The sequence below is a fragment of the Epinephelus fuscoguttatus genome, linkage group LG6 (assembly GCF_011397635.1).
Source record: "Epinephelus fuscoguttatus linkage group LG6, E.fuscoguttatus.final_Chr_v1".
In the NCBI taxonomy this organism is placed as follows: domain Eukaryota; kingdom Metazoa; phylum Chordata; class Actinopteri; order Perciformes; family Serranidae; genus Epinephelus; species Epinephelus fuscoguttatus.
Window position 1 is genome coordinate 30298906 of NC_064757.1, and position 17400 is coordinate 30316305.

Consider the following 17400-nt stretch of genomic DNA (forward strand, 5'->3'; position numbering starts at 1 on the left):
TATGTACAGTCTAGCTGGCATTACTTCCCCACCCGGGGGGCATGTTTTTCTGTCTTTTGTGCTTCAATGACTCAAGGTGTGATAACTGTCACATCTAAATGACTGAATCGACAAAGAATGCCAACCTCAGCAGGCTGCTGGGATTACTGCGGAAAGTAAATATGCACCCTACAAATGTGTTTTCATACGTCTTGGATGATACATTTTTGAAGAGGGTTTGGCAGAACGACACAGCTCATACACTGATAGTAATTTAGAAAGGAAACATCCACTCTTGTGCATTTAAAGAGAAGACAGCCAGATGTGACAGTCAAACAGTACATTATATGTAACGGCAAAACACCTTGTGGCAGCAGAGAGGTGGCTTTGTTGTCAGCTGCCTTATAGCCATGTTAGTCAGTCAGCTAACGTTGGATTTATTATATCTGACAATGCTTTGGCTCTCTCTGAGTTGAACTGAGGCCTGCTGTATTATTGTGATGGAAACAAGCTGGCAGATGGAGGAAGCCCTTCCAAGTATATTTCTGACCTTTGGAAGACACTGTGGATAGATATTGTGATATAAGGGCAGTGGAAGAAGTACTCAAATCCTTTACTTCAGTAAAAGTAGTAAAACAAAAGTTCTAGTAAAAGTCCTGCATTCAAAATTTTCCTTTGAGAAATATTATGTTGATCTGTTCTGTACACACAACATATTTTGCACGTCTGCCTGTCCTGGAAGAGGGATCCCTCCTCAGTTGCGCCTCCTGAGGTTTGAACTATTTTGTCTCTGTTTAAGGGGGTTTTCTGGGGAGTTTTTCCTTTTCCACTATGAGGGTCCAAGGACGGAGTGATGTTGTATGCTGTAAAGCCCTCTGAGGCAAATTGTGATTTGTAATATTGGGCTTTATAAATAAATTTGAATTGAAAAATTGCAATTGAATAATTTAGAGTAGCCCATTATATTCTTAAATATGTTGCATTATTGGAATATTATTATTGAAGCTTTAAAATGTGAGTAGCTTTTACATGTTAGTCGAAGTGGAGCCAAGTTGAACAACTGTATATACTGTGGGATAGTTTAGGCATGATATTGTATTTGTCTTTTGGATGTAAAATCTTAATCTGACAGGTCACTGTCAAATAAACACCGTGGAATACGTACAATACTGCCCTCTGAAATCTTCAGCAAACAGAAACATAAAGTTGTGTTAAGTACATAAAAATTGTATTTAAAGGAGCAGTGTCTTGGATTTAGTGGCATCTAGTAGTGAGGATTGCAGACTGCAACCAGCTGAAACATCTCCTGTAAGCCAAGTGTGAACTCCCAGTTAGGATTCCTTCAGTGTTAATTGCTCAGGAGGTTTTTACCAGGAGCCGAATTGTCCTCAGAGGTCTCTTCCTCTCCAAAAACAAATGGACCAAGTGATTAAAATCAGTAAAAAAAAAAACATGAATTAAGCAGTGTCAAGTTAAAAAAATCAGTGTTTCTCCAGCTCGTTGCAAACAAGCTACTGGCACAACACCTGCTAATGTGCGTTCACCTTTTTTCTGTGACAAATGCAGATTCAGACCTTCAGTTTATAAAACAGTGCGTAGGATCCATACTAAAAAGGTACATACAGACAAAAGCAAACACTTGCGTGCACCAAAAATCTACGATCAGGCTTCCACCTCACCATCCGCAACACCAATTTTCCATCTCCAAAATGTTCGTAAGCATGGGTCAAAGTTTCTCCCATCAAGTCTATGGATCACAACTTTTGTGTGGGAAGTGGCGTACACCTCTTTCAGGCCTCGTTTTGTGTGTACGCAATGTTTATAAATGAGACTTCTGTTGATTTCAACTGGTAAAAACACTCAATAAAGCAGTTTTTCGGATGTTGCTCAGCTTGACGCAGACGGGCTGCTAACTACAGTGGCCAATGCTAAAATGCAAATCTTGAACCAGTGTTTGGTTTGTCTCTTCTGGGCTACTGTAGAAACATGGCAGTGCAACACAGAGGACTCCATGGACGAGGACCTGCTCCCTATGTAGATATAATCAGCTCATTCTAGGTCACGAAAACACAACAATTCTTATTTTCAGGTGATAATACACTGAAGAAAACACACTTATTACACTATATTCCATTTCTGCCAATACACCCCCCTAAATCCTGCACACTGGACCTTTAAGTGCACTACTTCAAAGGATTTACAGGAGTTATCCATTTTGGGAATCACCACAACTTCACACCTGCTGCCTCAGAATGTCTCAGCAAACACAGAGAGAGAGGGCACCTTTTAGTTGGAGGGAATATCCTCCTGCGCACACATTCATCCACACACACACACACTCACACAGCTATGAATAGAAGTGAATCCCCTCCAACACACACACAGACACACACACTGAAATTACTGTTTTGATTTACAGCTACACAACAGTGGATTGTGAAACCAAGTGGCTGCTCCCCACTTGTTCCTGTTCTCCATCCTGCAGTCATGAGGGGTGACCACTGACCTGAGCACGCGCACACTCACACTGCAGCAACACACAGTGACGCCTGCCACATACAACAATTAAGTTCACATCTCAAGTGCACACTGTGGATGTGTTGCTTATTTAAAAGTGGAGGGGGATGGTGGACAGTTAGGTGACTTTGAAAATATAGTTGGCTTCTAAACATGAATCACAAATAAGCCGCAGTGGGTTTCAGATTGTGTCATCACCATGGAGAAAGAATATTATTGAAAATGTCAGACATTTTCACACCTTTAAGATACTTCTAAGTTACGAAAAGCACGTGTTGTGTGCATCTTTTGTGCAAACTATCCCTGCTGATGTGATGCAAAGCAGCTCAAAGACAGTAAACCCTGCGCGGCGGTGTGACAGGACTCTGTTTTAATAGCAAACTTTACTTTTTTTTACCTAAAAAATCTGCGCCAGCACCACCGGCCCCGAGCCGGAGTGAGGCAGAGCCCTTTAAATTTCACACGAGCTCATTTTTTCGACGATTATCATTGGAGAGAAAAATGTAATTTTGGACGGAAGCTCTAAATGTCCACATTACTGGTGCGGTTCGTCATTTTTGGGATTATCCGCCATGTGGTGAAGAGTTTGGTGATGTTAAAATCAATTAAAGAGGAGAAGGTAGTGCAGGCTGTCAGCCCTCACAACATACTCACGTTCTCCGTTATCTCGGATGGGCATCCACCGCAGCAAGACGACTAACCAACAAGTTGGACTTCGCATAACGGAAATGTGTTGAGAAGCATCTAAAGTAACTCAAAACCACGTCGGTGAGGAGCAACAGGAAACTGGACATCGGAGGAAAAGCTGCATGTTGAAAAGTATGTCGCTTTCTCTCTCATTGTGAGTGCACGCGACGGTTCCTCCGCAACAAACAAAAAAAAAAATGAGGAAAGAAAAACTTTCAGCCACGAACTTGACGCGGAAAAAAAGTGGCGACTCGCATTTCCGCTGTCAAAAAAAATGTGCCGCGGTCCAGCTGTGTCAAGTCGAAGGGATTTCACGGCGACGCTTCCGGCTCTTCCCTTTCAAAATAAGAGACATATACCTGTTTGCGCTAAAAGACACTAGTAACTAAGGCAGGATTCAGCCACGAGGGGGCCCCCATGCACAAATGTCACCTGAGTCTTATTCACACTGGTGGAGGAACACTGTTACATGTAAAAGCCATGAATTCAGCATTTTAATTAGGTAATAGTGCATGTATATATTTATATCAAAATACACTTAAAGCACCAAAAATAAGAGTGTGTATTTTTCTTCACATCATCACATCACTGAATTATAAATACTAATGCATTAATGTGTAAGCATCGTGTTGCAGCTGGTAAATGTAGGGCTAATTTATATATTTTTTTTATTCTGCCAGGAAGCTTAATCCATCATTTATTTTATTTTATTTATTTATTTATTTACTACAACATTAAGATATAACAAGATTTCATAGTGTTTGAGTTCATAATAATACATCATCATTTATTATTTGATTTATTTTGTGCTAATAATCTGAATCTGCAATGTAGTAGCAACTAATTAAACTTGTCAAATATATGTAATTATGTAAAAAGTACATTTTGCTTCCAAAATGTAGTAATGTGAAAGTGTAAAGTAGCATAAAATGGAAATACTCAACCACAAATATCTCAAAACTGTATTAAAGTGCAGTCCTTGAGTTAATGCAGGAGCATACATCTGTAATTGTAGCTGATGCAATTAATTTGTGTCAATATTGGCATCCATGGAGCATTAAAAAGTCAAATAGCCTTTCTGCAATGTCACAGGGTGGTTATTATTTTACAGACTATTCATAAATGTTGCATTTTGCGTCTTTACTCTCAGTGTATTTGTTAATGCCCTGCAGCTTTAAGGAGTTCAGCAATTACAAATTCTTTCCCCATATATTTGTTTGGTTTTATAGATTGGCACATATTTGTTTTGGCAACCTAATGTGTGTTTAATCACATATGTTATCTTGGAAGTATTGCAGTGTCATGTAAACCCAACTATACAGAGGTCTCTGAATACTCTAAGTAAATTGCTAGAGGCCTATTTACCTAAGTTGTATGAATATAGAGGCTGAGAAGTGTGTGCAAAACAAGGATTCATACGTCACATTGAGTTGCCAGTTTATTAGGTACACCAAGCTAAATCTAATGCAGTCTGATGCATTCATTTATCCTTTTAATTTATATGTTTATTGCTTATTTTAGAGCACAGAAAAAACATAGGACAAACAAAGCAGACAGGCATAGCACATCATATATGACAGTCAGAGTGATTAGCACAAAGTAGAAGCAGTAAAAATTATGTATATAGAAAAGGAAAAATAAACACAGAAAGGTGTTTCATCTAAGAAATGTTATTACATTAGCCTTCGCCCCGAAAGAATTTCAGTACAGGGTCCCAAATCTTTTCAAACATAACACGTCTGTCCTCGTTATAGAGTCTCAGTCTCCTATGTAATTTCATTTAACCATAAATCACATGTAGGATCAGGATTCGCCTTCCACACTCATAAAATTAACTTCTTTGTGATCACATTTCCAAATAAAACAGCTATTTTTGGGTATTTGCTAACAGAAGATAAGGAGCTAGTCACTCCAAGGATAACAGTCCTGATATCTTCATGAAGTATATAACTCCCAGCTTCTGTTGGAACTGCTTTAGAGAGTTGTATTTCATTATACTGACAGGTAATCAATTGTTTAGTCCACCCTGTTTATATCAGCAACACAAGCTACATCCTCCAGGATGAATGAGAGACTTTTAATTCTCTCTCTGAATGACTGGTCAGTATTTAAACATGTATTTTATGCTGAAGTTACCAGACAGGAAGTAGCTTCTGCTCTGTGAAGTGTAGCTGTCTGCAGCCTTTCAGTGGCCCTCTGGTCAAGAATAGTAAAATATGTGCAGGATGCATGAACGGTCCAGGCTCCATCATGAGTCCAGATACTGTACAACTGGTGTATAATCTGTGGATGTCTGTCGCTGCTGTAACAGCTATTTCTACAGTGTTATATCCTGCATTACTCATATAATGCAGCTTAAACTACTTTATAATAACTCCTTAAACTGGTGGGTCATACCAGAACACATCTCAGGAGGTGGGACACTGTTTGCAGCGAGTGCGACTAGCCAAGAGTGCAAAGAGGCGACCTTAAACGCCTCATTAATCATCAGTGTGTCTGTATGTGTGGTCTTTAAGTTGCTTACCGTATTTAAAGAACAGGGAGAATCCAAGCACACAGTCTGTCTGTTAGAAAATGTTTTCTCTCCATCACTGGTGACTCAAAGTCCTGCTGGTTTCTGTCACCACACGGTTATTTACATGCACTTGTCCCGCCGGGTTTAAGCACTCATTGATTTCCTTTAAGTCAAAGGTTTAATGATAGTTTAAAATTGTTGCACAGCGCCACCTGGTGATAAGACGCCTAATGGCACCAAGAATGTGTGTGTGTGGTTTCATGAGTTCAGCCCAGGTCCTCAGGAATTCGGGGGGTGGGGGGCGCTGCACCTTTACCAGCTGTAACATTAAAGAAACAGTTCACCCAAGGAAAAAAAAAAAAAATTATATATATATATTTTCCCTCTTACCTACCTACCTAATGCTATTTATCAGTCTACATTGTTTCAGTGTGAGCTGCTGAGTGTTGGAGATATCGGCTGTAGAGATGTCTGCCTTCTCTCTAATTTAATTGAACTAGATGGCGCTCGGCTTGTGGTGCTCAAACGCAAAAAAACAAAAACATTTGACAACCTCAGCAGCAATGTCTCTTTCCAGAAATCATGACCTGGTTACTCAAGATAATCCACAGACCTTTTTGCATGTTGCATATCTCTGGTGAAATGATGTAAATGCAATTATTAGTGCACTACAATGGTATAAATACTCATACAAATATGACATTGGGCAAGGAGTATCCTGACACAAAGGGGAAAGTAGAAAAAATATATTCTGGAGCTTGCTATTTTATTTCAAAATATCACACACAACACTCCCAAAAAACAAATTCTCTTCAAAAATGATGTTAATCATCACTTCCTGTTTAATATTACTGCTTCATTTGTACATATAAAACTTCCCAATTTGATAAGCTTCAATTTAAGCTCAAGTTGACCTTTCTGTCTTGAAAACTGCACTTGCATTAGCCTAGATTTGACACTATAAACTACACTATACACTATAAAGCGTACATCTACTGCAAGCTCACCTAGAAGGCCTGTCAATAAGCTAGCTAACGTTACAGCTCAGCTGTAGAGGACACCATTAATGTTTATAACTCGTGCTGTCATGAGCACAAGCTTCTCATCTATGAGTAGATGCACACTTCCCTCTGCAGGCTGATACACTTGGGTGTAGTTTGGCAGAAAGAAAATAGTTCTTACATGAAACTGCTCATAACAAGGTCTGTGGATTATCTTGAGCAACCGGGTCATGATTTCTGGAAAGAGACGCTGCTGCCGAGTTTTTCAAATGTATTTTTTTGGTGCTCAGAGCACCACAAGCTGAGTGCCATCTAGTTCCATTGGAGGTGAACTGTCCCTTTAAAGTAATAGATTGATAAGTACTTTATTTATCCCCAGGGGGAAATTCTAATGGCACAGCAGCAGTGCAGCAATGAAACTACACTAAACAAGAATAGTGCAAAGAAATGGAGACACAAGTACTAACATAAGAGTTAAAAGTAGTAAAAAAAAAAAGTATTCCCTGTGAAAATTACTGTAGGGTGTATGCAACTGATGTAGTTATTAGTTCAAAAGATGTACTGCAAGATGTATAATGTACACATGGATGCAATAAATGTGATCTAGTAATATACATGATTATGAGATGGGCCACTCTGCATGAATACTTTTCCTTTTTGGTACTTTGTTGTGGCATAAAAAAAGACTTAAAATAAGAGAGGCTCAGACACGAAGGAAATTTGACCTGAATCAACGCCAGATCATTTAGCTGAAGTTACGTCAGGATAACAGTTTACGCAAGGTCAGGTACACTAAACCTGTAAGTATATTTGATGCTATTACTTATGTACTTTTCCTGAACATTTTGAGTGCAGGATTATTACTTGAAACTGAGTTTTTCTACACTGTAGTATAGCCACTTCAGTAAAAGATCAGAATACTTATTCTACCACTGCTCAGTATACTTTACATTTCTTTTAAAAGCACAGTATAATGAAAGGAGAGAACATCTAATGCCTAAACCGGCCATGCTAATGACTAAAAAAATCATTATTGTTATTATACCCAGGCATGCAGATCAGCAGATATCCTTATAAATGCAAAATAAACAACATCATTTTTATTACTAACATTGTTTATTGATGGTTTACAACAAATGATTAACATCTTTTCAGGGTACCATATCAGGACAATGTGTTAGATATTATCATCGTGGAAGTCAATCAAGGAGAAAAGCACCCTGACAATTTGATAATTGTGCATTTAGGTTGCGTTCCTCATTTGGCACTGCTGCATAAAGATTATTACTATTATATGGTTAATTTGACACATTCACAAATTCCTTTAATTATTGGTAAAAAACAGACTTTTGTCATCTGTAATAACAGTAATGCTCTTCTGGAGTTAATAAAATTGGCACAACAGTCATTTTAGTTAATACGTGTCAAAAGCATACCGCCTCGATGCTGCTGTTAAAAAAACAAAAAACAGTGCACACTGTACCACCGCCTCCCACATTGTCATTTCTGTAGAAGCCAAGTGTATAACACTAATGATAGTGCTGTGCAATGATGCAGACTGAGAGAACAGAGCCATTGTCAAAAACTGATTGCAACGAGATGAGCCTTCGCCAAAACAGAAAGAAAGAAAGACAGAACAACAGCCGAGCAGTACCCGCCTCATCACTGTTGTCATGTGGTAATGGTTATAAGTGCAATAACAGAGTTATAAAGATAACATAAGGCACGTATAAAACAAAACATGTAAACGGCTATGTGATTGGATATAGAAAAACAGAAAAGGTATAGCAATACAGTTTGAGCAATCATTTTAAAAGGCCCATTTTACAGACTGCTGGTGTTAATTTCCAACATGGAAGAGTAAAATATTTATATACAAACCAAGAGGTTAGATGCTCACATAGAGTATAGGTCTCTAACAGTTACACTCATTCAGTAACACTGACATTAATCAGCTGTAACAAACAAACAGTATGATGAAATTAAGACGTTTCGATTGTTTTATTATCAGATAATTACAATGACAAGTGTTAAAGTCCTATAAATGCAATGATAAACGATCTTCTTTTACCAAACACAAGAGTCAAAAAGAGAGAACTAAGTGACAAGCTCTCCTATGACATAGCATCATCTGGCCGCCGGTTAACAAGGGCTAAAAATACCACTGTGTTGCTCTGAGCGAGACATCCAGCTCCCACCACAGTCCCCAGTGACTGTCGAGAGAATACTCCGACCTTAGCGACCACAAGGTCTCTGGGGTGAGGTGTGCCCTGCTGGGAGTATGGAGGAGAATCTGGACTAGTTTTGTCTAACACCACCTCTTATCCGGAGTTTACAGGAAGTTACAGGAAGCTCGGAATGCTGAATTGTGAATTTCCTCTTTCCTGTAGAGCTTTATCAATCTATATTGTTTTACGCGAGATGCCGAGTGTTGGAGATATTGGCCATAATGGAACTAGATGGCACTCAGCTTGTGGTGCTCAAAGCGCCACAAAAATACATTTTTTAAGACTCAACAGCAATGTCTCTTTCTGGAAACGTTTCTGTTTTCCAAATATATTTTTGTGGCGCTTTGAGCACCACAAGCTGAGTGCCATCTAGTAGCATTATAGTGGAGAGAAGGCAGACACCTGATAACTCCAACAGTCACACCAACAATGTAGGAGTGTGTTCCTAAATCCAATTTGAAGCACAACACTCCAATGAGAGTGCTGTCGTTCGAAAAAACAGAGCCTTATATTTCTTCGTGAACTAAAAAACCATGTAGTTAATGAAACAGTCACTCCACATGATGCTCTGCTGCTCTGAAAGTGTGGTGTTCTGAATATCTGAATAGTACATTTTAACAGCGCTCCAAATTTACGAATGGTCCATTTTGTGCCACAGTGCGCTCCAGTACTCGGAGTGACTATTTCTGAACGCATCCTTGATTGATAACTAGCACTACAGGTAAGGGGAAAATGTATTTGGATTTTGGGGTGAACTGTCCCTTTAAATGCTGTTAACTGTCCTGGTGCCTCTGCCATTAGATTATAAAAACTGTACAAGCAGCTGCCCTGCTGTTCATCATCAATTGTACAGCTGCAGGATTCCCTGTTACCTTCATCCATGGATTACGTGTCACCATAGCAACCAGATCCATGTGGATTTGTTTTGTGCAATGTCTGTAGATCGTTTACGTGGTCTTCTTTATTTCATTTGCATATAACAAAAACACCCCAACCATCCTGAGCTGGGATCAGAAGAAGTGATCTTAGCAGTTATTTGTTGTTGGGTTATTTTTGGTATTTTTTTTTTTTTTAAATGCATAGCACTGTAGTTTGCATGTGTAACTATAGAAACACTCTTACAGCTTTTAAGAGAAGTGACCCCTAAACAATTGCACATATCTGGAGTATTTGGAAACTAAACGGGCAGAATAAATCTTGAACATTGGCAACATAATAACAGAACAGCATTGTTTTCTGAATTGTATGTGCTACACAGATAATCAAGGCCAAGCTATTCAGCGTCTTGACAGAGAAAAATGATGCTGCTAATGAGTGATTACCATTTTAAATACTGTATTCTTAACGTTTTTCATTGTCCTTGGCAAATGACACTAAAAACTGTGGAAAAGAGCATATTTGTGTCTTCAGTTTCTTGGATTGTACAATGGATAGTGTTAATGTTTAAGACAGATTGATTCCCCTGTGCCAGACAAGATCTGGAATCAATCTCAGATTTCTGTTTCTTTTTTTGATTGGTGATAAGGCTGCAATTTGCAAATAAGTCTCAGTTTTGTCGCCCTTCTGTTGAGTTCAGAGGGGTGAAATATTTCAGAATGATCAGGAAGGAATGATATCACTGTGGAAAAAGAGATAATCCATCTCTGTTACTTCACTGGCTCTGCAGCCACTGCACTCTCAGTTCTTCCACCTCTTTGCCGTACCAGTCATGGAGTTTGGAGAAGCAGCCAGTGCCCGGGGAGACGGGGCTTTCCAGAGATGCTCCTCTTCTCCTGGGTGGCACTGGTGGAGCCCTCACTCCATCACCCCCGTAACAAATCATAGTGTTATTCCCAGAGTCTGCACAGGCTTCCCAGGCCACACAGGACGACGCTCCTTCAACAAAGCCATTAGCCAAGGCAACTGGTGGTTTACTCCACGCAACTCCATTCTCCTTGGAACCATCAGAGATGAGCTGCACCTCATCCTGGAGGCTCTTCTGGGTAGAGAAGGGGCCTGACATGGGAGGAGCACTTGATGATGATGATGACAAGGAAGATGACGATGATGAAGAAGAGGATGCTCCAGACCTGGGCCGAGCCACCTGGTTTCGCTTAGAGTGCTTAGGCCTGCCCTGCAGGCTTCCCACTCCGGCCCCGACACCGCCGCCTCCCGCAGCCTCCTGGATCTCCTCCAGCTGCCTCTCCAGCTCCTTCACCACCAGCCTCATGTAGTCAAAGCTTGCCCTTGACAAAGCCTTCACCCACGACTCCATGGCTGCTTGGTTCTCAGCAGCCATCTTGTACACCCGTGCTTTGGCACAGTCAAACTTGATGGCGAAGGCGAACTCCTCGGCTGACTCACACAGCTCCACGGTGCATCCTTCAAGGACGATGACACCGATGGGCTCTCGGCTGTCACGCTCCTCAAAATAGAAGAGCATGTTACCCTTCAGGACAAACCAGCGCCGGTGATACGCTGTGTTACGCTCGCCCTTTTTAAACAGGAAGCCAGTTTTGTCTGGTGGTGAGTCACAGGTGGCGTAGTGCGCCACGCTGCGTTCATTTAGCTTCATCTTCACCCCTCCTCCTTTTCCTCAGCAGCTTCTTTATTTACCTAAAAAACATTGTAAAGACAGAAGTCGTCCGCAAGGTTAAACAGATTAGTCTTTAATTAAGGATGTCACGAGAGACTGCAGTTTCTCCTTCCAGCAGATTTTGCTTTGATTCCACTTGTGCTAATCTTTGTTTGCTCAGAGAAAATCCTGCCGACTCTGCTTTCAGTGCTACATGACTACTTGTATGCTTGTTGTTTACTGACATGGTAATATAACAATAAGGATGAGAAGTTTTATATTCAGTAGGCAAACGGTCTATTTGCTCTTGTCTTGTTAGAAGGAGGTCAGAACACAGGGTCAAGTACAAAACAAAAGGAAATTGATTCAGTGTTTTACTCCTGGGAACATTAGAGGGGCAAATGTTTGCCAAACAGACTTCAACCTACATTCTTTGTTCTCCTCCTACTGCGGCATTGTGCCAGCCCTCATGGCCGAGCAGACAATATCCTTTCACTTTTATTTTACCTGTCTCACTACGAGTGCACCGACATAACCTCAGACAAAGTGCTGCCATAGTAAAACTATAGTGTAGTATGGAAGAAATACTAACCTAGACTAAACGTGGCCCTGCTGTAAAGGTACGCTGAATTATACAACAGGGTGGAATTGTTGGCTTATACACATCACACATCACATGTTCAACTGTAAACTAGGGCTCAGACCTTCCCTCTGTGTAAACAACAGCTAATCCAATTTTAATCTGTTAAGAAGTTAAAGTAAAGCCGGACACTGGTGTGACCTCATATATCACCTTGTTTAGACTAATGTGTGTTGTAGCCTTTACATTCGCTGCCAAGCACAATTTGTAAATGCTGCCAGTAAACTACACATTTTAAGTGTGTTTTTACTTACGTGTTTATCTCATATCCAGCAGACATCCACCACTGTCCTCCCATCACATCTGGAGCTAATAACTTAACATGTCTGCATCTTCTCTGTCGTTTTCTCTCTGTCCAAATGAAGACAAAAAGCTTTACACACTTATAGTTTCACTCCACAGCTGTAAGTTAAGAGTAAGGTCCTGTTTGTATCAGACACGAGAGGCTATGTTTCACACATTAGCTTGTTTTTCCATAGACACACACGCAGGGTTTTTCCACCTCTGCTAGCATAATCGTGTATTGGAGGAATGATTCAGTCTCAAGCGGTGCTGTTGTTGGTTTTTGGGGTTGGTCACAAGCTTTTGACACATCAGCACTTTACGGGAATTCATCTCCACATCATACATTTAACAGTTCCAGTAACACAGGGACACAAATATAAATCAACACTGCCTGAAATACAGAAACTCTCCCTCTGTGCCCACTAGCTTAAACGCATTTAGCCTCGTTACTGAATACAAATGAGCATCTAGCGTCAGCATTTTCAGCTGAGCACTCACAGTTTCTACGCTAGCGGTTATTTAAACTTAAACTTTATGACAGTATTTTGTTAACTATCTATTTATTACCTGCTGATAAAGACGCCTCCTCCTGTCACGCAGATAGTCTCACCGTTGTTTATCTCGTCCCCATTATCTTTCTTCCTTCTTTCTTTCCCTTTTTTCTTCCCGGTCACGTGATTGCCAGGGAGGGCACATATGTGGTACGCGCGCAGCTCGCATGGGCGGAGTCAGCATTGCCGTCCTAGTGAAATGCTCGTCATCTGGATAAGCGGTGACTTAAAGCACGCGCACCCCGTCTATGCCCTTGGAGAGGTGGCATTTGGAGAGCTGCTACCAGCTGCTGCTACACCTGCATGGATGGACCATGGATGCGTCGTGTGGCAAAGCATGCATTATATATTTATAATTACAATTTAGTAGAATATTATAGATGCTGTATAAATAATTCTGCCTCAATTTTCTGTCTCATTCACACATTTTTAACATCTGTTCAGGGGTGTAAATATAGTCAGTGCAGGCAGTGCGATTGCCCCTGGGTGGAGGGGCCTATAGAGAGAGCGGGCCCTTGCAAGTGATTCAAATTGCCACCTTGGAAATAAACCTGTGCTCAAAGATAAATGATAAAAAAAAGAATGTCATTAATTCAAAAACATTGCCATTTGCTATGTATAGGCAAAAACCCATCAGCATCAAGGTTTTTGCGTGAAGAGTTTGTATGTTCTTACCGTGTCAGCGTAGGTTTTCTCCAGGTACTCCAGCTTCCTCCCACAGTCCAAAGACATGCAGGTTAACTGGTGACTCTAAATTGTCCGTAGGTGTGAATGTGAGTGTGAATGGTTGTCTGTCTCTATGTGTCAGCCCTGTGATAGTCGACCTGTCCAGGTTGTACCCCGCCTCTCACCCAGTGTCAGCTGGGATAGGCTCCAGCCCCCCCCCCCACGGCTTTACAATGCTGTTGTTGCTGTTTGAAATAGTCAGTAGCTAGTTGTACCCCAGGTTTTAACAGATCCAGAGAAAACTGCATTCTCCTACTCTGTTATCCTGGGACATGGAACACTCTTCAAAAAGATCTAAAATTAGAAACACTTATATCCACTGATGAATGGGCATCATAAAGAATGTGGTGGTAGAGACATGTGCTTGTTTTTTTCTTGAGAGGCCACTATGTTTGAATACTAGTGGATTTTTTTTATTACATGTTGTATGTTTTGCATTTTAAATGTACTTTAGTGGCTGCTACCTCGGCCAGGTCTCTCTTGTAAAAGAGGTTTTCAATCTCAGTGGGACTTCCTAGTTAAATAAATAAAAATATATAAATTATTAAAACAAAATTATATTTCTTTTCTATATAAGATAAAAAAAAATATAAATATACTATAAAAGCTATTCAATAAAATGATTAATTTATTACTTTCTTTGATATTTTTGTCAGATGTGCAATGATGATTGCTGGGTAACAGGCCTATTTATGTTGATGTTGTCCAATGTCTCTATTTGTGTCAAGACAATACATGCGTGATAGCATGCACTAGGGCCCACTGTGACTTCTTTATGCCACTGCATCTGTTCAACATTTATTCTCTTACCTTTTTTTTGTTTTCTGTATCCACCCTACATTTGACTTTATTCCCAACTGATTTAAACCCAATTTAATATCACTTAATACTGATAAGGACTTATTGTAACACAGCACAACTTGCAGCAAAAACAATATGCAGCGGTGGAAGGAGCACTAAAATGTTTCACTTGAATAAAAGCTGAAGAGCTGTAATGATCAATTGATTAATCAATTAACAGGAAATTAATCAGCAACTATTTTGATGTATCGACCATTTACCATGAGATTGCAAACATCGTAAAAAATGTTATTATTTTTGGGAATAATGGGGATGGGGCGGCACGGTGGTGTGGTGGTTAGCACTCTCGCCTCACAGCAAGAGGGTTGCCAGTTCGATCCCAGGCGTGGGAGCCCTTCTGTGTGGAGTTTGCATGTTCTCCCCGTGTCAGCGTGGGTTCTCACCGGGCACTCCCGCTTCCTCCCACAGTCCAAAAACATGCAGATTGGGGACTAGGTTAATTGATAACTCTAAATTGTCCATAGGTGTGATTGTGAGCGTGAGTGGTTGTTTGTCTCTATGTGTCACCCGATGTCAGCTAGGATAGGCTCCAGCCTCCCCGCGACCCTCAAGAGGATGAAGCAGTTAGAAGATGAATGAATGAATGTACTTGAGTACAGTATTTGAAATGTATTTCTGCTATTGTTTGGAGTCTGTGATATTTTATCATGGATACAGTTTTGAATAGATCTATACCCAGCCCAGACCCAGAGGCCCAAAAGTCAGGGGGCCCTAAGTCTGTTGTGATATTGATTTTGATTCCATCCATCCATCCATCCATCCATCCATTTTCATCTGCTTATCCAGGGCTGGGTCGCAGGGCAGCAGGCCAAGCAAAGCACCCCAGCCTTTCCAGCTTTCCAGCTCCTCCTGGGGGACCCCAAGGCATTCCCAGGTCAGATGAGATATGTAATCCCTCCAGTGTGTTCTGGGTCTGCCCCGGGACCTCCTATCAAGTGGGACATGCCCAGAACACCTCTAACAGGAGGTGCCCAGGAGGATCCTGATCAGATGCCTGAACCACCTCAACTGACCTCTTTCGACATGAAGGAGCAGTGGCTCTACTCCAAGCTCCCTCCGGATTCTGTTTTCTCCCTAATAAAACTGCAATGTGTCTGTGTCCAGTGGTCCACTGGCTCACAATTTCTCAATGTAGTTTATTTAGATTATTACTACAACATCGCTAATACATCCATTATATTACAAAGAAAAGCTTCACTGAGTATCCTAATTTAGGACACACACTGACCATAATGCCACCTATGGTGAAATGGTGAAAAACATCAAGTTTTCTTTCTTCAAAAAGGATGTTTCTCATTCACAATTCTACAGACACCTGCCTGGTACACAGTCTACCTCTGCTATTTTACTCTCTTTGGTGCCTTGCTCAAGGGGATTTAACATGCACTTTCCTAGGCACATTTTAATGATGTTCCAGTCTCATACTGCCTCTCTGTTCTCTTGAGCATCACCGCTGCCCTGCTGCTGTGACCCTGCCCTTTATTCTTAAGACATCAAGCTGCTGGCTCTGGCCTGTGTTATACTGCGTACGACCATGACAAGCCACTATGAATTCATTAGAAAATCATCTGGAGACGGTCGATGGCCTTTAGCACTGCCAGCTATCTCATCACACTAATCTTCAATTAACTGATGCAGCTGCTGGTGCCATTTAATGTATTTCTCTCTCTGAAAGGTTTGCTCACACTGCTTTTTTGGTAACTTTGATTAAGGGTGATGCCCTTGCAGCCAGTTTAATTTCCTCTATTTGACTCCTAGTTCACAGTCTCGACACTCTAAACTATTCATTTACAAGAGCGCAGCCTATAATAAAGCATACAGACATAAAATCAACCCTCTCTCATTGTTCAGTCTATAAAACACACACACACACACACACACACACACCGGCAGTAAGTGTAAAGTGTTTACTTCTCACAAGTTATTTTCCAACAGTTTGTGGACACACACAACAAAACATCACCGACAGCTTTTGGAGACGTTCCAATCATCTTTATAACGGATTCTTGATTGATCCAAAGTTTGGTCATGAATTCAGTCTCTGTGTCCAGTGAGAACAAAGAGGTGGAGTCTACAAGTGTGGCGCCTCCAGTCTGAATATGGAGAGAGGCTGTGTTGTTGCTCTCCGGCGTAGGATTCCCACAATTTTATTGATCCAAAATGACCTATGAAAATGTGTTCACTTATGCTTCCCTTTACTCTGTTTCTTCTTTTTTAGTTCCTCCTTGTAAAGCATTTTATAATCTCACTTTTGACAAGTGCTATACGGATGATCTTTATGATCGTCATTATTTAATAACTAATTAATTATTAGCCTGTGATAAACAGGGAATTGTCAGGTTTATGGAGGCTGCAGAAATAACCTGATGGACGTCATGTGAGGAAATGAGAGTGAATACTTCAAAACTCTGTATCATGGAGAGCAGAGCACCCTGCTTGTTGGACCCACCAACATACAGCCTCTCCACAGAAATGCATAGAAAAACACAGTGATGGCAGGACAAAGTGAAGAGCCAGTCATGCATTCATTCAGCCCCATGCCTCCTGTCTAATAAAGCACAACTAGGTATTTGGTTTACGCCATTAATCTCCTCCACCTTACATTTTCTTTCTCCCAACAGAGCCCATCCTGTAAAGTCTCTCGAAGCAATATTACTGAAGCACTTGTTTTTCATCCGTACAAACACTGTCCTGTTGCTATATATAAATAACTCATCCTGCTATGGCCTGCTGAAAAACGCGTACCTTGAGGGAATGTCAGCTTTCGTCAAAATACCTCTCAGTCACCCAACACAATATCAAAAATATCATCTCTTTAAATGTTAAAGTCTCTGTAGAAAAATGCCTGAAATATAT

At 40.7% G+C, this 17400-nt stretch overlaps 2 protein-coding genes across 4 annotated transcripts in view; both read right to left on the reverse strand.

The window, feature by feature from the left end:
- sh2b3 (SH2B adaptor protein 3) overlaps positions 1-3893 on the reverse strand; it is a 72158-nt gene extending 68265 nt beyond the window's left edge. For both annotated transcript variants that reach the window (XM_049578728.1, XM_049578729.1), the window contains exon 1: positions 3151-3893. The gene's annotated coding sequence lies outside the window, so the exon portion shown is untranslated. The remainder of the gene's footprint in view (positions 1-3150) is intronic.
- Positions 3894-9277: 5384 nt separating this feature from the next.
- Positions 9278-13148, reverse strand: pheta1 (PH domain containing endocytic trafficking adaptor 1). Of its 2 annotated transcripts, none has more exons than XM_049579279.1 (3): positions 12974-13148; positions 12376-12472; positions 9278-11522 (listed from the first exon to the last, which is right to left on the reverse strand). In XM_049579279.1, exon 3 carries the CDS (start codon positions 11479-11481, stop codon positions 10579-10581), a length of 903 nt encoding a protein of 300 aa, XP_049435236.1. In that variant the 5' UTR covers positions 11482-11522; positions 12376-12472; positions 12974-13148; the 3' UTR covers positions 9278-10578. The 2 variants fall into 2 exon arrangements, with proteins under 2 accessions (XP_049435236.1, XP_049435237.1); XM_049579280.1 differs by having other exon boundaries at positions 13017-13095.
- Positions 13149-17400: the final 4252 nt, after the last annotated feature.

Excerpts from the sequence above, each read along its gene's own strand:
- pheta1 (XM_049579279.1), bottom strand. The coding sequence starts at position 11,481 with ATGAAGCTAAATGAACGCAGCGTGGCGCACTACGCCACCTGTGACTCA.